This window comes from Micromesistius poutassou (assembly GCF_964030765.1).
Source record: "Micromesistius poutassou genome assembly, chromosome: 8".
NCBI lineage: Eukaryota > Metazoa > Chordata > Actinopteri > Gadiformes > Gadidae > Micromesistius > Micromesistius poutassou.
In genome coordinates this window covers 18,038,010-18,058,890 of record NC_140278.1, presented here as the reverse complement: position 1 = coordinate 18,058,890, position 20,881 = coordinate 18,038,010, and the positions used below count along the sequence as shown (strand labels likewise).

Below are 20,881 nucleotides of genomic sequence, written 5' to 3'. Positions count from 1 at the left end.
AACAAAAAAAAAGGTAAAACATTTACTGCATCTGTCCTAAACAAATATGTTAATTCAAATTATTGGAACCAAGCGCAAATACATTTATAACTTAATAAATACATGAATAAATAAATAATAATATTAATGATTTTGTGTATTAAACAATTGGCTTATGTGAAATACCAAGTACATAAAAATAATAAATAAGTAATATACATACCTTTTCGAATTGTAATTTAAAAGAAAAAAAATATTATTTTTTCCGTGCAGCTTAAGAATACATCTAAACTTAAGAGAGCTCTAAACTGATATTTCATACACTTGTAATGATATTTGTACAAATGTTTAAGTGAGTATCCTTTGAATAAAGGAGTCAAACATGATTTACCCAACTGCTGGCTACAAGAATAACTGACTGACTGCAATTAAAAATCTTATTTTTTTATAAAGAGAAAAATTGAGTCCAAGCATTTAAATAGACAGATAAGATGACTCAAGAAATTGCTTAACCTGCACATCTGGGGGGTAAAATACAGCGAAATGAAGCAGAAAAGGAGCAGGTAAGCTGGTACACAGTAAGACTCCCATTGCATAGCCGTCAAATCTGTTTTGAGATTTTACAAAGCTCCAGGCTCCCCTTCTTCCAGGACCAACGCCTTCGCCTCTTATCAGACCTTCATCAGCCAAAGACTAGGACTAAACTCCAGAAAACAGTGGCAGGGAGGAGCTCACCGACCCTAGTCATACAAAATCCTGCAGCTGGTAAAATCTAGAATGTGGTCAGCGTCTAGAACGGGAGTCTTTATTTTTTTTTCTTTCCATTGCCTATTCAATAAAAAAATAGCCTCTGAGAAAATGGCTGTGGGGTAGGGTAGTTTGGCTGGCCAGTCTCAGGGGGGGGGGGGGGGGGGTTCAGCTCTGGAGGTTTATCCCACCATGTGGGGGTCGTTGGCGGGACTGACTGTAAAGCGAGACGCCATCACTGGGTTGGCCCCGACCGGCGACCTCGCCTTGACTGGCAGCTCGTCCTTTCTTTTGGATTCTTTGCTCCTGGCGCTGGATCCTGATGGTGAGACATGTAGAGGTTAGCGAAGCTGCGGAGCGGAGCCGAAAAGCTGTTCTGAGGTGAAAGCCTTGTTACTTTAGAATGATAATGACGTTATCATTAGAAGAAGAAGACTTCAAAATAATGATTTGAGTAGGAGTAAGAAAGTCAGAAAGAAAGGATTACTCATGTACTGAGTTACTGGTGGTTGTATGCGATCAAACACAACTTTGATGACCAAATCAATAAAAGTAAGACTTCATGTTTGATTGTATGAAGTAAAAAAATATATAAACATAAAACATCCGAATAACACCTTCAATTCAAATCTTTGGAGATCTTCAGGATTGCCACTTCAAGCTTTCCAAACAAGTAACAGAGAAAGTATAACGTGTTAGTGCCCACCTCTTAACGCTGTCTGGGTGACAAAACCAAGAGAAAATGCTTGCGAGTTGTGCATGTATGTGTGGGTGAGTGAAGACTCTTCTACGCTCACCCACACATACAAGCATCTCTCTCTCTCTCTCACTCTCTCTCTCTCGCTCTCTAAGAGAGAACGAGAGGATGATAACGGATGATCCAATGTGACTGTAAATTCTGGGAGAGTGCAGGTTGACTTCAGTGCCAGGTTATTTCGAAGCTGTCAGCTTTTGAGGATTCAGGCCTTGACTAAAGACTCAAAATTTAAAAGGCTTACCATGTTAAATTACTCATATTACTTTTTTTAATCCAAAACCATCATCTCCTCATTATGGCACATGTTTCTTCTATAATACATACCATATAGATCAAACTTGGTGCTTTTACCAGAAGCTGGAGTTGGACTGGGAGTGGAGCTGCTCAACTCATTCGTTGGAGTTTCCTGTTGCCCAATAACAACAAAGAGTCAGGTCATGTCTATCTTCTGCCTTGAACAGTCCATTAGAGTATTGAATGAAATTCAAACTACCTGATCGAATAGATAGACCGTGACATCATCGAAAAAGGAGACGTTCCTCCCTCTGTATTTCTCCTTGTCCATGGGCTCCTTGGGGGACTTCAGCAGACTCCTCAGGCCCACACGTTTGTCCACGTCTGTCTCCGTGATGACGATCACCCTTCTGGAGCTTTCATCCTCCTGCTCCTCCTCCTCCTCTTCTGGGTCGCTCCCTGGGGAGAGACCCCTCCTCCCCCGCCCCAGCCGACTACTGAGGCCTCCCTCCCCAAATCCGCCCTTCCCGGAGGGAAGGGTGAGAGTCAGGGGTGGGAGAGCAAGAGAGAGGCGAGCGAGCTTGGCTGTGAGAGAAAAAAGAAAAACTGTCGGCATCTACAGCTGAAACATCGGAAAATCTGTAAATCTGCTGGTACATTAACCTTCAGCTTTACATACAACAATAACCATACTAATGAAAACCCAAATGGGAATCTAACATGAAGGTACCTTTCATTGCCTGGTTTCCTAGAGGTGGTACGGATGTGGCCTTGTGCTGTTCGATCACAGGCAGCGATTCAGCCGTCAGAGCAGAGTCGCTGGTGGGACCCGGGCCTGGGGCCACCGCCTGCTCCTCTTGGCTTCAGAGCACAGGGAGGAATGAAAATAGGTTAAACTTTTAATATGGGTGAGGTTTTCTTTTCCTTTATTTCGAAACAGATTTATATATTTTACCTGCGCTCTGTATTTTTGTCTTCCACTTCCATTTTGACTGAATCCACAGTGCCATCTTTGTTTTGGGCCCCCCATGGTCGCAGTGTCACAGTCTCTTCCATAGTGGACCCCCACAGCACATTGGTTTGGACATTCTCACTCAAGGAGAACTGTAACCTTTCCTCGCAAACCTGTAGGAAGAGAGAATGTTCAAATAAACCAATGGTTTACTGCATTCCACTCTCAGAATAATAGATGAGGTAGAAGAAGAATAAGGATCATATAAACAACGCAATACAACCGTGCAACACTTTGAAACCTCTGTGGTGTCCTGTCCTCACCTGCATCATGAGGCCGTTCTTGGTGGGCATCTTGGAGAGAGAACCCTGGTCCTTGACATCAGGGGGGGGACCTGAGGAGAAGCCTGGTTCTGGGCTGTGTGTGTTAGATCTCTCCTCCTGAGGGGTCAGCTTCGCCCGACCCTCCTGGTCCACACACGCTGCAGGCTCCGCCACGCTCTCTGAGTCCGGTTCCTCTGTGGCCCCGTGGGCCCTGGTCTCCTCTTCGTGGTGGCCCTCAGCACAGACAACCTCCTGCTTCAGAGACTCCAGGAGCTCCAGGTTCCCCAGGAATTCTTCCTCATCACCAGATATGCGGCACAGTTGCTCCAGCTTCTCAAAGTCCTCCAGAGGCTCCTCGTCCAAATCCCTCCACTCAGAGATGAGCAGCTCTGGGAGGGAATTGAGGGAATGTTGTGGTTGTTGTTGGTGTTTTTTCTGTTGTGGTGGAGACATGGAGGAGGTCGATGTGTTCTGCAATTGGTTATTATCTTCATCATGGCTTCCTAAATCAGTTGTGACTCCACTTTCACTTTCTATTGTAATTATTACAGGTGAGAGATTCAGGTTAGCCGAGATGCCTTTGCTTTGAGTTGGAGCAGGTGCATCAGCAGGAGGCTCTATCGGAGAGTCACCTGCAATGCCAGACAGGGCATTGCATTTCTTTGTGTCCGTGCTGGCAATAAAGTCCTCCAGATTCATGTGACTAATCAGCTCTTCTCCCTCAATGAGAGACGGTGGCGGACTAGGAAATGAGTCATCTAAACTCTCCAATTTATCCTCTTGCACATCTAGATCTATACTTGGCGGAGGACTTGGAAAATCCAAAGAACTGAAATTGTCCACCTGGGAATAAGAAGGCTCTGTGACTGCCTGCACAGGCAAAGCAACATCACTGGTCGTGGGCAAAGGCTCTTGTTCAAAGGATACACCATTTGAATCTTTCCCACCATCTAACGTTATTATAATTTTCTTTTCAATGTCAAAGTCTTCAAGCTCTGGACTGATGTCACTGATAGTGTCGATTTCTGGTTCAACATTTTCCAGACTTGAAATGACAATAGGTGGAGCCTCAGAAACAAAAATAGAAGTAACAACATTATCCAATGTGTCAGTGGAATGGTTCTCTGAATAAGAGCATTCGTCTTTTTCAATAACTTTATCTGACTGTTCAATTGAAGGCCACCTGTTAAAATTCTGATTCTCTTCTTCTGAAAACGCTAGCTGCTCTTCACTGTTCTTCAACGTATCGACTGCTGGTGTGGTTTCGTTTAGAGCATCTTCCAATACCTCTTGCTCTGGGATTTCCAGATTCTCCACTTCGATCACTGTGATCGCATCTATGCTCGAATCATCAATTTCCTCTAGACTTTCAATATTTTCATCTTGCTGTATGTTCAAAACCTGATCGGCCTGATGACAGTCGCTGACTATTGCATCGTGAAGTTCCAGCTTGTCGATCAGCCCCTGTCTCTCCGCATTACAAGGCTGTTCCTCAACGCCCTCCAGGGCAGCTGGGTGAGGTTCACTTCCAGCCAGTTCATCATTCTCCTCCGTCTCCCAGAACTCTCTTCCAACCACGAGCCGCTCTCCAACCTCCCAGGCCTTCCCACCAAACCCAGAGAGGAACTCTGACCTCAGCTCCACATCCTGTCTCCTATTCTCCGGAGATGCCCATTGGTCGTTCTCCGCGGGCCACAGGTGCAGGTCGCTTTGAGTGAAGCGGTGACAGTCGAGCTCTCCGGTGATAACCGCTCTGCATGTCCTCCCCTCCTCCTCGTCCAGAGTGTTCCACAGCTCTTTCCTCTTCTGCTCCAGGCCTTCGGGGGACTCTTTAGTCGTGTCTTTAACAGTAACAACTGCTTTCTGATCTTGCTTCACTTCAGCCCTCTGGGGGGACTTCTCCCTTTTGGCGTTACTCAGCTCCCCGGCAGCCAGCTGGTTCTCTGTCTCTGTCTTGGCTCCGTCCATGGAGCCCTCCCCATTGGCTGAATAGCACAGGTTCCTCAGGCCTAGCTCATTAGCATCTGTGTTCTGGAGCTCCAGCCCAGGGCTCTCTTCATGGTCCTCCGCTTCTTCCTCACCCCCCTCGGGCCAAAAGGTTCCCGCTCTAGGGCTGATTGCATCCTCTCCACACTTCTCATCGCTGGCACCCAATGGTGTGGAGGAGTCATCTTCAAGTGGGGTGTTGCTGGTTTGAATGCCATAGAACCTTGACAGGCGAGATTCATGCTTCTCAAAATGAGATGCCGTCATGGATTCCTCACTGCTGTTTCCAGAACAGGGGGAATTGTGTGCAGGAGAATCAATATCTGCATGAGTAATTCTTGCACCTTTTTGGTTGTCAGATGTTGACATACTGTCCTTTGACTGACTGCCAGAGCTAATCTCATCCAAAGTATTTGTCTCTGTGATGTTCTTGGGATGCAAGTCCTCCTTTGTAGAATCCTGATGTTTGCAATCGGTTATCTGCATGTGAGACACAACGCCATCCGTGTAATGCTTATCTACCTGAGCTGTGTCCCCATATGAGAGCCCAGGCTCATCCTCCAAGTTGGAGAACATCTTAGCAATGAATTCAACGCTACCCTTGGACTGGGAATAATTTGACTGCATTGTTAGATTGCTGAAGCCCTTCAAATTTGTCTCTCTGCACTCGTTCTTGAATATGCCAGATTCATCGCTCTGGGCAAACTCTAGCCTGCTATTATGAATATTCTTTTCATGATCCATACAGGACACATCATTTTCAGGAGCATTCTGGTAAGGATCCCTCTCATTCTCCGACGTTTCAGATTTCCTATCTGAAGCCGCAGCACTCTGTTTAAGGGGACTCTTTCCTCCTGTCTCTCCCTCTTCCTCGGTCTTCTCCTCTATTCCTGTCAGCGTCCCCCGATCTCCCCCTCGCCCGCTGCCAGGCCTCGAGGCCCCCAGTCCTTCAGCGACCCTCCGACTCAGGCCCTCCCCCTCCCACTCGCTGTCGGAGAAATAGGCCGAATCTCGATGAGGCGTTTCACTTCCCAGAGCTCTCCACCCTCCGCTTCCGCCTCCCCCTAGCCAAGAGTCGCTGGGGGTGAGGCAGTCGGCCGAGCTGGAGGTCATTGGGGACAGGACCGAGTCACTGGCGGTCATAAGAGAGAAATCTGAGGATTGATCCCATTCTGGCGTGGTTGGAGCAGATTGGAGTTCAGCTGTACTACTCTCCTCAGTCCGGTCAGTCGTCAGATAGCTTTCAAGATTGTTTCCAGATGCAAGAATCTTAGCTAGATTGGACTGAGTGGCAGGTTCTTCTTCTGTTTGGCATATTGTCACATCAGATTCATTACTTTGCAAACTGTTGCTTTTCAGGACAGCACTGCTGGTTGGTGGATCATCCTTTAGAATATCACCAGTATTTATGAAAACAGTCCTTTCACCTTGGTTGTCAGTCTCATGTGAAAAGGGTGTTTTGTGTTCACACTGCAGTCCAGTGGGCTCATTGTGAGATGGTGCTGACATCTCTCCATGTCTCTGTTCACCTCTGGCGGGTAAAGCCGGCCGTTCTGAACACTCGTTTTCCTCTTTATCACACGGTTGGCTGAACAATAAGCCGTTTTTGGGCATTTTCTCTGAAAACAAGAGCCCACCTTGTTGGCATAGATGTTCTGTATCTGACAAAGAAGCAACAGTGGCCCCACCTGTCTCTGGGTCATGTGATTCTGGGTCTGTCTGTGTTCCAGGCTGCGTATTTGGGCCTATGTGAAGGATTGGGATCTCAGGTCTTTTTGTAACCTTAATCTCGCTCTTCTTAGCCCGTTTGGTCACTTGAGCGTAGATGGCCTCCTTTTGTGTCTCATCCCTTCCCTTGTTTGACGCTCGTACTGAGCTCTCCGATTGAAAGCGGATGGTCTGGGAGGAGTCGGGGTCGATGCATATGGATTCGTATTCAGGGGACATTGGGGTTGGAGAGTACGCCGACTCCTCGTCCTTCTTTTCTGTTGTTACTTTTTGTCGAGAAATGATTTCCGTCAAGAAGGTTTCGGCGGAATGGATCTCCTTCATGAACTCTTCCCTGGTCATCTCCATCTTCCGGGGCTCCGTCTCAGGGTCCTGGAGCTCTGACCGCTGCCCCCCAGTGGTCATCTCGGCCAGGAGCGAGCGGGACCTCCGTATCCCCTTGGAGTAGGCCTCTTCAGCCTCACTGTAGGAGGGGAGGCCAGGGGCGCAGACGTAGGGCCGCAACCGGGACGCCGGATGGAGGTATTTCACCGGGTCTTGTTCTAACTCTTCCTCTGTGTCTGGGTCTATGTTCTGTGTGTCAATTTCTGTCAGAAAGAGTTCCCTTTGGAAAGACTCCTTGGTGACCGTACACTTCCCCTCTGGGCCCGTCCTGTCGCCGTGTCTGTTGGTCCCCCACGAGCGTTCGGCCGAGCCCAGCTCCGTGACCAGGGACTGCGATCGACGCATCCCTCGGTTTGGAAAAATATAATTCCCCCACCTCTCCTCCCCCTTCTTCTCCTGCTTCTCTTCTCCCCCTGTGTCTTCCTTTGCCTCGGCAGACTCTGTCGAGGTGGTGATCTCCGTCAGGAACAGATGCAGGGGCGACTTCCGGGCGGCGGCCACGCTCTCCGCCTGCAGGTCGGCGTCCTCCTTCCAAATGGTGGGCAGGAGAGTGGCCAGGCGGGACTGGGTCCGCCTCATCCCCCGGGAGAAGAGCTCCGCTGTGGCCGGGTCCGTGTCCTCGGACAGGCTGGAGTGGCCGACGGTGGCGCTCGTTCTCACGGGGGACGTGAAGGGGGAGTCGTCCTCGTCCGAGTAGGTCGGACTCGAGGAGGACGAACGCCCCTCGCTCGGGATTTGGGCGCGAGGTAAGTTGCGGTAGACCGGCCGCAAGGGGTTCACCCTCCGCACGGGGGAGTCAAAGTCTTTTTTACGGGAATGGGAATGCTCCTTGGAGTGGCGCAACGACGATGCGCGCCCCACACCTTCCTCCCGGTCGGCTTCTTCACAGGATAGCGGGTCTCTTTGAGTGTGGACGTGTGGGCGGCTGTATCGCGAGTAAGTGTCTGCCATGTTGTAACTGGGGTACCCTCTCACGGGCTTGCTGTGGGGAGGCAGAGGGGGGGGACACATCGGAGCCGCGGAGTAAATGGGATGGCTTGACGGGGGCAGGGAGGGGGAGAGGGACGGCGACGGGGGTAGCGCTTGGCGCGAGCGATGGAGTCCCAGGTGGTCAAAGGCGGACGGTGGGCAGCTGCCCATGTGATGGGGGTCCGTCTCCACGCGTCCACCGAGGGTGTAATGAGGAAGCCCTCTGTGGTATCCCAGCGGAGGGGCGGGGAGAGGGCGGGAGTGCAGGTGGCCGGCTGAAGACATGGACATAGAGCGCGGCTTCGGAGGAAGAACCGGGGCTTGGGAACTACTGGACGAGTACTTGTTCCCTTCGCCACCCCGCTTCCCATCCTCCTCCTCGTCATCGCCGAGGTCCACCACGGAGAAGTCGGTCACCCGGCACGACGTGTCGCGGAACTCGGCCACTCCCGTGTTGGTCACCTGGAGCTGAACCTCGCTGGAGCGGACCGTCTGGACGCTCCGGCCCAGCGTTCTACCGTCAGAGGAGTACGGCACTCGCTCCTTGCCCAGCATGCCGCTGCGGATCTCCATCAGCTCCATGTCTCCGGGGCACATGGAGTCAGAGCCGTAGGGCGCTTGCGGTTTCCCCTTCAGAGTGGGCGACTTATCCTGGGGAGTGTGTTCCTCTAATCTGATGTAGTATTCACTGGCCAGGGAGGGGCTGCGGGCACTGATCACCGGGACGACGGTGGGAGTGTCCAGGGACTGCCTGTGGGTGTGGTTCAACGTCGGGATGGACTGGGGAGGAGGGAGAGGTTTGTAGCCCCGTCGCGCGTGGGCCTTCTCCCAGAAGTACTCAAAGTTCAAGCCCTTGCTGGTTTCGGTGACTGTGAGAATGTCGTCCAGCTCCGAGGAGGACGGCGTGATGCAGTTCCCCACGGGGTCCAGCAGAGGGTAGGAGTTGTCTCTGTCCCTCTCTCTGCTGTACTCTCTGTCTCTCTGCCGCTCGTTGGTGGCGTTCTGAAAGGCGGGCGGACGGAGGGAGTCCCAGCGTCTCTCGAAGGACTCGTCGCTCTCCCCTCTCCTCCCTCTGCCGCTGCCCTCGTTGTACTCCTCGTCCTCTTCGTCTTCCTCGCCAACACTGCCCCTGGCGATCCCTCGCTCAGCTGCCAGGAGGGAGGAGAGGAGGAGAAATACTTCTGCTACGGAGGGACGCTGAGATGGAGGTAGCCAGCAGGACTGCATGATCTCATACCTGGCAGAGGAGGAAGAGAAACAAGGCAGAAGACAGGGATTAATTCATCACACGGCTGGGGGCATCATTCAAAATGATCATTAATTATTGATTTGCGTTATCGCATTAAAATACAATCAAGCCTTGTCTTTTCAATCAATGTGTCAATCGTGGTGTGTGAAGTAATACTGACCAGTAGTCTGCATGGGACAGTTTGAGCCTGGGCTGGGCCAGGGTGATCTGCCTCTCCCTGATGACAAAGGTGAGCACCTCTTCATCACTGAGGTGTCTATGAGGCTGGGAGCCAAACTCAAACAGCTCCCAGATCACCACTCCCAGGGACCTGCACCAGAAAGAGAGAGATGAGACATGAAACAAGAGACAAGTTTTCATACACCCCCTCAGTTCATGCGCATAGTGTATCCTGATTTAGAAGTATGTAGGCTGTTCCCACTCAGTACAATGTCTTGGCCGATTATACCCACAAACTGATTCGGCAGTGCTTTAAATATATTTTCAGAAAAGGCTATCCTGTGCACAATTTTGCAGTGAAAGATTTATCGTATTTCTCTTTTTCTCTTTCGCTATCTATATTTTCTATCTGAATTATTAAAAGACGGGTACTTCAAGCAATAACCCTTTTCACGTTTTCTTTTTAACAATATTTTCCCTATTGTATTTTAAATCCTGACGGTTTTAGAGAAGCAATAGTGTGTGTTTGTATGATTCAAAGTAGTTCCTGGGAACCACGGTCCTTCTAAAACCTACCACACATTGCTGGTCTTGGTTTGATCGGTAACAATGAGAGATCCTCTATATTCCTCCAGCAGTTCAGGGGCAATCCAGCGCAAAGGGATCCACAGCTTGTCTGGGGTCAGGTAATAGTCATCCTGCAAAACAATAGATATTCAGCAATTATTCATATACAGTGTATGCATTGGTCATTTTTTGTTATGGAAGCAGTATAGCTGAATATGTGTTTTTCTTTGTGTCTGAAATGTACACCTCTACACTACTACCAAAACAAACCCAACTTCGTCAGTTCCCTCTTGGTAGGGACCAAACACACACACATACCTTGTAGTGGTTGTGTGACAGGCCATAGTCTCCTATTCTAACTGTGAGGTCGGAGGTCAGCAGACAATTCCTCAGAGCCAGATCACTAGAGAGGAGGACACAGAAATAAGCCAAAGTACAGGATGAACCGCAAAACACATCACCCTACGTGGAAAAACCCTATACGTGGAATGGGCAGGTGTCTACAGCTACCTGTGGATGTAGTTGCTTTCATGAAGGTGCAGCAAGCCGGAGGTGATCTCGAAGGCCATTCGCTGAAGGGTCAAGAGGTCCCGGGTAAGGAGGTCAGGGGTCATGCCATCTGACTTTCTCTGGGCCCGCAAGTATCGCTTCAGGTCCCCCTAGAGATGAGAGCAGAACAGCAGCTGAGTGACCTCCACCTCACACACACCGACTAGAAGGCACCTGGCAGGCCTTCCTGCAGACTCACACCCTCTCTGAGTGGATGCCATGCGCATGCCATGTCTCCAACAAGAAGGGTCCTTTTAGTGGGAGTTTGGCCCTCAATGTCCTCTGAGGCCGTAGGAGAACTGATAAATTAGTTGGCAGCCGAGGCAAGGAAGCCCATAAAAAAACTGGGGACACTGTGGTGGGATAACTTATGCTCACTGTGGTTTATAAATGAGTACATACTGGGTCCTGTCTAGCTTATTTTGTAGAGCATTAACCCTGCCAGGGTTAGGGGTTTAATTCCCACTGGGGAAATGCTAGCCTGGCTATTGCTAGACCAAGCTCAATCGTAGATTGCACGTTGGTCTGGGGAGGCTGCTGTCATTTTCTTCAGCACAAGAGGCGTGATCAATGGGCCTAGTTCAAATGACTCTGTACGCAATTGGCTGCTTGCCGTCGCTTCCCTGTCGTCATTGTGACAACAGGGAAAAACCAGCCAATAGCGAGCCAGGGGGAAAAGCCAGCTTGGTGATTGGCTCCCATAAAAGCGGATCGGAAGCAGGAAGAAATGTATTGCTCCTCTCCAGACCCTGCTGCAGGGCGAATTCAAATCGCCGGCAGAACGGGCTGGGGGTATCCAGTCTAGGGAAATGCATGCTAAATACTTGCACTCACGGTAACTTGAGACAATACCGTAGTGTTTCGAATAAAAGCCTCTACCAAATCTCCTATAGACCCATGTGGTTTATCCCTGATAGAATGAAACAAACCTTTAATAATTACATTTGGCACTTGGAATAGTAGAATGGACAGGAAGTAATAGTAGTAGTAGTGGTCGTACAAAGATGAAAGCTTGCTGATCAGCTAATCCTGCTGTGAATAACCTTCAAGAAAGTCCATGTTGTTTGCACCACCTATCCCTGTTGTTATACTGTGCTGGTTTAGGTTCTCTCTTAGTCTGGGAGAGTCAGACAGCATCCTGTTCTTTATCAGTCACCATCTAACCAAGCTGAGCAGATGGAAAAACAAACTCATCCTGCACAATGGAAACAAGAGGATTTCAAATGCTATAAAGCACAACAGGTGAATTGACTAATAGACCTGTAGTCTACATCAGCAGCACCACACAGACCTCATTTGATGCAAGCGCAGCTGCATGTTGTCAAAGATGACGATGAAGTCTTGACTATTATTGTGTGATATTGAGCTCCATTTGATGATCATATTATGGGATATCCTATGGTTTCTCTCTCTTACCAGCTGACAGAACTCCATGACCAGGAGGTAGGGGACGCTCTCGCTGCACTGGCCCAGACACTGCAGGATGTTGGGGTGCTGCAGGCTCCTGAGAGAGGAGGGCAGAGCAGGAGAGAGAGGGGGAGAACCTGTGTTAGTAGAGTGAGGGATCACCTTCTGTCTGGTGGGTGGGAACGAGGATGATGATACCAAAAGAGTGAGAAGTGGATAGGGGTCATTACTTATTAGTACTACCATAGTTTAAGAGCTTCATATATCATTGACAATAATGTTTAGGGTTTCCTGAAAGGCCCATCAAAGTGTGAATCTTTAGGATACCTACATAAAAATACATCTATAAATATATGTGTGTGTATGTATATATATATATATATTTATTTAGAAATGGAGATTATAGATTCTCAGCTGGCAGTTCAAGTGTGCCTTTGTGCCTCAGCAAGTGAGTTAGCAGAAGAGGCTAAAAAAAGACAGCTTAATATATGAGAGAAAAGATGGAGAATGAGAGAGGGTATATTAATCACATGTGTATGAGTGGTAGTGGGCCTGTACATCTGTGTGTGTGTGTGTGTGTGTGTGTGTGTGTGTGTGTGTGTGTGTGTGTGTGTGTGTGTGTGTGTGTGTGTGTGTGTGTGTGTGTGTGTGTGTGTGTGTGTGTGTGTGTGAATGTTCATGCACATGTGTGCGTGCGTACGGGTGTTAAAAGCAGACATCTTTTCAAATGTTCTGTGAAGCATGCAAAATAGGTCAGCCCAAAATCCACCGACAGGTTTCATTAGCAGGATTAGGTTTTGTATACACCTGCTGATCCACACAAAGAGAAATCAGGAGGAAATGGAGGACAGCGCTATATATCACATGTCATACATGTTCATCTGTACAGATAAGGAGAAATAATTGAAGGGCGAATTAAGATGAAAAATCACTACACCCAATAATTACAATGAGTAAAACATCTGCGTTACAGTCAGTGAAATCTGAATCGTTTTTTTTTTGTCTTTGTTTTCAGAACATACTGCTAGGCCTATCAGAGCACATGACCGGGTTACGTCTCTGGGTAGGACGGCTCTCACCTGTACGGCTCTGACTCAGCCAGGAACTTCCTCTGCTCCAGAGGGCTGGCGCTGACCCTCAGCTCCTTCACGATGGCCTGGGAGGAGCTGCAGTCACACAGCACCTCGGACAGGATCACCTAGAGACACAGCACCACTGATGAGACCAAGGACCCCTGACACTAGGCCAGTGGACACCACAAGTGTCCATGGTCTATCTATGTGTAGGCCTGGAGCAAGATACTACACTCCTGCTTCTTATATACTTCCTAAAGACTGCTTCTGATAAACTACTGAACATAAACATAAGATAAGAGTCCACATATGAGAGAGGAAATATGTTTATGAATTACATTGAGCATATGCTTTTATCCAAACCACCTCATTCAGATACACAATATTGATGAGCAGAGAGCGGTCAGGAATCTTGCTCAATCGAAACACCGAAGCCCGAGCAACAACAATAACTATTTGTAGATTTCGGTCTCTAGAGAGATCCCAAAAGAGAGTGTAATAATACAATATTTCACCAATTTCCCATTTTGGCAAAAAATAAAAAGCAGGCTCAGATTAGTCATCTTGAGAACAGTCAACCCTCTAAAGTTTAAATATAATTTATCATTATATAAGAACTGGCCCGGGGACATACTTCTAGTCTGGGGCCTTACCTGAGGCACAGACAGGGTCCCCGCTATGTAACGCAGTAATACTAACCACAGCAACACTGCCCTAGGAGTGACTTAAGATGAACTAACCTTTCCAAACCAGCCATTTCCAATCTCCTGCAGATAATTCAGGGTGTGCCTCTTGAAGCACTGAGATTTGGAATCTGTTGAAGAAAAGCAAAAAACAAAGAGAGGTGAGACAGAGCAATGGTACAGCATTGTTTTTCAAGTCATGGTCTGGTAAACATCATATCTTCTAAAGGAACAGAAATACACCATATTCAATTCAGAAGTTTGACTTGAATTACTGACACGTTATATCTAAAAAAAAAATCTCATGAAATCAGAAAATAAAATGCACACACTTTTTTCTATTTCATTTAACCACTTATTTCAATATTCTTTTAAACATAAAAACCACTACACCCCAGGGGTCACACAGCCGAGTATAAGAACCCTCCTCCCACCTGCTCCATCCTGCAGGGCCGGGCAGGCGGCTCGGTCCCTGACCGGCAGGGTGTACACCTCAGGGAGGGAGGGGCACGAGGACAGGCTGTCCTCCTGGACGGGGCTGGAGCCCGCCGAGCACTCCTCCCCGTCCGCATTGTCAAACTCCTGCTCCGGACACAAGCCGCACACAAACCAGGGAAACCGTGAAGACAATGTTCGTTTCTTCACACCCATGATGATAAACAATACATATTTTGGATTGATCATGATTTAAGAATCATGAAGAAGAGGAGAAGAAGGCAAAACAAATAAACAGAAGAACGTGGTTGTTTTTGAGATAATGAGGTTGGTGAGATACCACAGCATCCTGGTCACAGCAGGACCATGCTGGAAATAAGTATTTTACTTTTGCGTGTCATCCTTTGGATTACTGTTTTTAGTGTCTTGATCCAGAAATAAATCAAATCAAATCCAAATCTCAGTCAGCGGGAGGGTGACGCTAGATCAGAAGAACGACCGTAGATTATTGACTCTTCCTGCCCAATGAACCCCAAAAACAACCCAGTCATGCAAAGTCCCTGTTATCCCTTGTCTGTCTCTCCGTATCAAACACAATTACATCCCAATCCCCCTCTAACTACACACATCCACTCACACACACACACACACATACACACACACACCACACAGCGCTGTACTGAACGCTCTACTGAACATGCATCAGTGTGCACACGTACACATACAGCAGGACCAGGTGAGGAAGTCTCTTACATGTTGGAGACTTACATTGAATCCCACTCCTCCTTTCTTGCAGCACAGACAGGTGAGGAGCAGTAGGACGAAGGAGACCAGCCCGGAGCAGGAGATGAGGATGACCACGTAGGGCGGAGGGGAGAGGAAGGAGGCCCTGGATTGAGAGACTGAAGGGAGTAGGAGAAGCGCACCGAGAGAGACATAGAGGAAGGAGAGAGAGAGAGAGAGAGAGAGAGAGAGAGAGAGGGAGAGGGAAGGAGAGAGGGAGAGATTTACTGCCGTAGATCGCCTCTTGGTATGACTCAGTGAGGAGGGGAAGGAGAGACGTAATTGAATTAGAACACAAAGAAAAAAGAAAAAGTAACGCATCAGGTTACGGAGGTTTGTGATTAACACAGAAAAAACATTGAAGCGCTTCCATAGAGGCGGGGTTGGAGTACACAGTGGAGTACCACCCCCCCCCACCACCCCAATGTTTACGTTACATTGGTAGAGGGGAGGTTTGGGAAAGCAGGAAGAAGAGAAAAATATATATCTTTCAGTTTCAGAGTTAATGTATTGACTGGAGCCATGAAAGAAAAAGAAGGGAAAAAACACTTAAATTGAAGATATATTGAGGTTGAAACTGGGAGCATATATCATTCCAATTATAGGATAAAAAAGAAAAAGAGGAGGGGGGGAGTATCAGAAAGGGCATTCTGTTGAGGAGAGACGGTTGAGAAAGCAGGGAAGGTGGTTGGAGCTGTCGCCTGGGTTAGAGGATTGCTTATCAGGGGGAAAGGGGGGTTTGGAATACTGGAAAGCATTACTCAATTTGGGAGGGTGGACTATACTGAGGTGAGAGGGGGAAGGTTTCGGGTCATTGATATTTGTACCTCAACTTGGCTGACTGTAAGAAGCGAACCATCTGTAAGAAAGAAGGGGCAGGGCAGGGTGGTTAAAACCCCTTTACTGGTTTACCTTGTTTTTCGTATTGCTTGTATATAATAAGTATATAATAAAAAACATATATGTTTTAAAATGTCATAAATTATATTTTCTTTTGATCACCAAAGTTATGCCTTGACATTGTTGGGTAGATCCAATTTACCCAGGTCCAGGCACGATGCTAACTTCAGCTTGTATTTTTTAGCAGAAAAAGATTACTGCTATACAACGCAGAACAACATTTGAGATAGTCTACAAGCAAGGTCATGGTACACACACACACACACACACACACACACACACACACACACACACACACACACACACACACACACACACACACACACACACACACACACACACACACACACCGCACACGCACACCTGAGTCTGTTGTCGACACCGTGGGAAATAGATCAAGCTCATGTTCACTCGTAAACAAAAGCCTTTAATTTATGTCTGTCTTAAACAAGATCAATGTACAAGCCTGAATATGATTGGCAACACTTATGTCAACACTATGTCTCAGTTCTTAGCAGAGCTCTCTAAATATTCGATAAAAACAACCTCAGAATTGGATCATTGTTGTAGCCTACAAAGGCCTAGGCGAGTGGGAAACATGTATACACCTGGTTCTGCTTCTTTCTTTTTTTAAGACGTGAATAATGTCAGTGTAATACTTGTTATTAACCAATAAATGCATTTGTTAAATTTCTCATTTAGAATAACTGATTATATTATTTTTTAAACATGCACCGCAATAACAAAACAAAAAAACGCCCGCGAGCTATGAAATTGTATCACCCCCTGTGTGTGTATTTATATTCTATCCACCAGTAGCCCGCCACAGCTAGTGCTGGTGGCCGTAAGACTGATGCACAGTTCCTAGGCATTTATTTTCCTTTCATCTTGGCCGAGACAGATGTCCAGACAGACTGCATACAAATAAGGACATAACGGGGCCTATTACAATAGCTCCGATGCACACAGCTCTCATCAAAACAATACCAACACAATGCAATGACTGCACAGATTAGGGAAACAGAGCACACACCACTGCCAAATAATGGACCACAAGCCACCTTTTTATTCGAAAAACGCTGCGACGACTTATCGTTGTTAAATTTGTCTGGTGTCCGTATACATCCCCCAATAACATAACATATTGCCCTGTGCAGCCATTCAGCTTTCTATGCATTTATGTCATTTAAATGCCATTGGTGTGACCTAAGAGGGCCGAATACGATTGCAATATAGCAATGGAGCCATATCGGGCTAATATCAAAAAAATAAATAAAGGTCGCTTTAACATGTCTTCAGTGTATCGAGTCACTCATTCTATGATATAGTGCAATATTCATTCGCGATCGTCAGCACAGCGTTTCTCCCATGCTGGCTGAGGCTCTCTCGTCTAGGCCTTTTTCATAACAGACTACCTCCCACCTCGGCTCTTTCTCTAGCATCACCGGAATGATCGCATTCTTCCACCGACACCACTCACCTTCTCTCTGCGGGGCTCCGAGCGCTCGCTCCGGGTTGAAGTACATCATCCCCGCTAGCGCTATCACCCAGCAGTGTCGTCGCATCGTCGCTTCGTCCTCGGCATCACCATTCGAGCGATGCTTTGGGTCCTCTCCCGTTACCCGCCGCCACCGTCTGGTAGCCTACCGTCTCCGGTCTATCGCCTCTTCCCCCCCTAATAATAAAGAGCGTCTCCTTGTTGTGCTCTCCGTCCTACCCCCCTCTCCTCCTCCTCTGTTTGATCCCCCCCTCGCCGTCCTAATCCGCAATTAAACACGGTGTGAGAGGCGCTTTATTGTGCCTTCCGTCAGACCGAGCTACGCGTCTCGAGAGTCTAATGAAATTCCCCGAAAACCTTCGGCGAGGTTATCCATCCTGTGTTTGTCTATGTGTTGTTTTCTCCGCTCGCTGTGTGGAGGTCTGGCTCCGGTATCCACCACCAGCCTACGTCAGCGTCAACATGCTTTATCATGGTCCGCGTGTGTGGAGGAGAAATCGGGTTGGCGCGTGTCTTGAAACCAATTCTCCGTCAGGTTTAATATCCAATGCAACGTTTTATATTTATAAATACGAATAAACAAGCAGAACGATAATATTTATATATCATATAAAGACAAAATGTTGAGAATTTGTTTTTCGTATAGCAATATATTAATTGAATGTCCTTATTTACACGCCTATATTGACTCATTGAAGGTTTATTAAACACTATACATTCTGATAAGGTTTCTTTGAATTAAATCAGAAATAAGAATCATGAAAAAAAACACATCAAAATCGGATGTATAATTCCATAGAAAGACCAACGTGTCTATATGGTAAGAACAGTCTGACTTTTGAGTTGGGTGACATATTATTCACCTTTTACACACGTATCAACACCGTTTCAAACAAACCTCGAATAACAATCCAGTTTTATATCCGACCTTTCATTCACAGCACACATCCCGGTTCACATCTCACATCCCAGTGCACAGCACACATCCCAGTGCACAGCACACATCCCAGTGCACCGTCGGCCAATCTATCGCTCTCCGACAGCTCCAGAGTCCTTATGAAGCAGGACGTCTCTTCACGACTTGAGGATGTCGTCTCGCCAGCTGTCCCGGTCCTTGCGTTGGCGTTTTCGCGCCAGCTCTGGGAAGTAGGCGCTGTTGTAGGGCCTCTCCCGCTCCTCGGCCGCCGGCCCCCTGCCCGGCTCCTTGTCCGCCACCTTGCCGTTCCTCTGGTCGATGAGGGCCTGGGCCCGCCGGCGCTCCTCGGCCTCCCTCTGGAGCCGCTCCGCACGCAGCTTCTCCATGGAGCTGCGGACGCACGCACACGCACACACACACACACACACACACACACATACATGAGTACACACGGATATACTAGTACACTTCACACATGAGAATGCACACAGATATACTAGTACACACATATGAATGCACACGGATACACTAGTACACACGTGAATACACACGGATATACTAGTACACACACATGAATACACACTGATAAACTAGTACACACACAGATATACTAGTACACACACATGAATACACACGGATATACTAGTACACACAGATACACGACACACACACCACAGGTAACCCTCACAGTGGTGCGTCACACTGAGCTGCTGAGATGTGATCAACACGTTACAAGAAAAGGAGGAAAAAATTGAATAACAAACGTGAGAGTATCCAAATGAAGACACTCTCAGAGAGTCTGACCCCTAACCTCTAAATGTTCATGTTCATTGCATCTGTTAATCCCCACTTTATCCCGCCCCCCACCCCTGCTATACATGTTAAGAACATATTATGTTGCAAAGTAGCACATGGTGGTGTACAAAGCCGGAACCCTGTCTTCTACACTGACGCCTTCCTCACCTCGGCCCGCTGCTCGTCTCTGCTCTGGGCCTCTTCTCCCTCCTCTTGCTCTTGGGTTCTTTGCGGTCTTTGATAGCCAGCGCTTTCCTCATGTCCTTCATGGGGTCCAGCATGTCCTTCAGCCTGCGGTCACGCTTCTCCTTCTCCTCCTCTGTGATTCCTTTCCTCATCCCCTTCTCGGGCTCTTTGGGATTCTTCTTCCGTTTCTCCTTCTCCTCCTCCTTCTCCTTCTCGGTCTTCATGTACCACGGGGTCACCTCAGTGCCGGGCTGAGGGCCCAGGGACACCAGGAGCCCGATGGCTCGCTCCTGTTTCTCCTGAAAGGAGAGAGACATTCCAAAAAAATAAACGTTTCATTCATTTCCAACGGCTCCAATATGGACGGTTCCCAATCTATATTTGATTGAGAACTTTGAGAGACTGTTTGTGTTGATGAAACCACAGGAAAATCAACGGGGAAGACTTTTTAAATTATGAAATCCTGAAATGGAATTGCTGGGAAAATGTTCTCTAGTTCAGAGAGATGGAAACTACCCCTGATGTGCTCCTGTTTAGTTGATTAATTTAATATAATATGATAATTATAAGCCTTCATAAGTTACCTTCTCATCTTTCTTCTCTTTGAGATACTCTTCATTCCCCTTCTTCTCAGAAGACTCTTCCAGGGGGAACAAGTTGAGATGTTCCAGGATTCCACTTGGTCCACTGGTTTCCTGAACTTTGATTCCTCGTCCACTCGTTCCCTCATCTTTCCTTCCTGGTCCACTCAGTTCCTCAGTCTTCCCTCCATGTTGCAGTTGGAGGGCAGCGCGGGATTTATTCCTCAGAAACTCTGTGCGTGCCTGTGTGGAATAGAGAAAAATAGAGCATGAGACTCTAAGGATACACATTGAGATGAGCATTGAAAAACCTATATTTATAGGAAACAAATATATATGTAGGCCTATAGGACAATCTGTTTGATGTATTACAGAAAAAAGGCAGCACTAACTAAAGTTGTAGCCATGCATACAAGGGATTTTAAAAGAGTCAATTCATTATTTTGCATAATATTTGTATATTTATAAGTGGTTGACCTAGTTCATAATTTCATACTACTTCAGATGGGTCACCTCTCGCTCGGCGCGCTCCACGCGACGCGTGGCCTCGAGCTCCTCTTCTGCTGCCTGGGCCTCGTCCTTCCGCACGCGCTCGATGTTGTCCTTGTTACGGACATGCCAGCTCTTCTTGGGAAGGATGTTCATGTTGCCAACTCAAAGCAGCTAGACAGACTTACTGGTCTACCAGTAACCATATGAATGAACACAATAGATCGCAATATATCGTCCTCTTCAATCAATTCTTCAGCGTTTACAGATAAAGTCGAGGAAGTTATCAAATCAGCTGTCTGTTGCGCTAACGAACCGAAGGACAACAATAAGTGTCTTGGTCATTTGTACATTGGTTACAAATAATAAAAGCTTATTCTGGTAGCCAAGCTAAAAACGTATCCGACGCTCATCATGAACTCACCCAGTTATCTTTCCAACCCAGTTATCTTACAAATAAAGAGGAAATACTACCAAGTATATTTTGGCTACAACATAGCCAAACCTAAACCATATATAAACATTTGGCTTGCTAACTACAGTAGCTTCTCG

General features: G+C 47.4%; 2 protein-coding genes across 2 annotated transcripts; both read right to left on the bottom strand.

Annotated features, from left to right (window-relative positions):
• Positions 1-908: 908 nt before the first annotated feature.
• Positions 909-17,429, bottom strand: lmtk3 (lemur tyrosine kinase 3; the record flags this gene model as incomplete). Its single annotated transcript, XM_084471058.1, has 17 exons — positions 909-1,045; positions 1,808-1,889; positions 1,977-2,302; positions 2,448-2,578; positions 2,673-2,842; positions 2,993-3,862; positions 4,280-9,296; positions 9,469-9,618; positions 10,044-10,165; positions 10,353-10,437; positions 10,545-10,693; positions 12,000-12,087; positions 13,070-13,188; positions 13,804-13,877; positions 14,181-14,328; positions 14,950-15,083; positions 17,345-17,429. The coding sequence occupies 17 exons, from the start codon at positions 17,427-17,429 to the stop codon at positions 909-911; spliced, it is 7,887 nt and encodes a 2,628-aa protein (XP_084327184.1).
• Positions 17,430-18,050: 621 nt separating this feature from the next.
• leng1 (leukocyte receptor cluster (LRC) member 1) lies at positions 18,051-20,876 on the bottom strand. Its single transcript, XM_084471209.1, has 5 exons — positions 20,754-20,876; positions 20,354-20,521; positions 19,844-20,083; positions 19,242-19,558; positions 18,051-18,668 (listed from the first exon to the last, which is right to left on the bottom strand). The coding sequence occupies exons 2-5, from the start codon at positions 20,483-20,485 to the stop codon at positions 18,437-18,439; spliced, it is 921 nt and encodes a 306-aa protein (XP_084327335.1). The 5' UTR covers positions 20,486-20,521; positions 20,754-20,876; the 3' UTR covers positions 18,051-18,436.
• Positions 20,877-20,881: the final 5 nt, after the last annotated feature.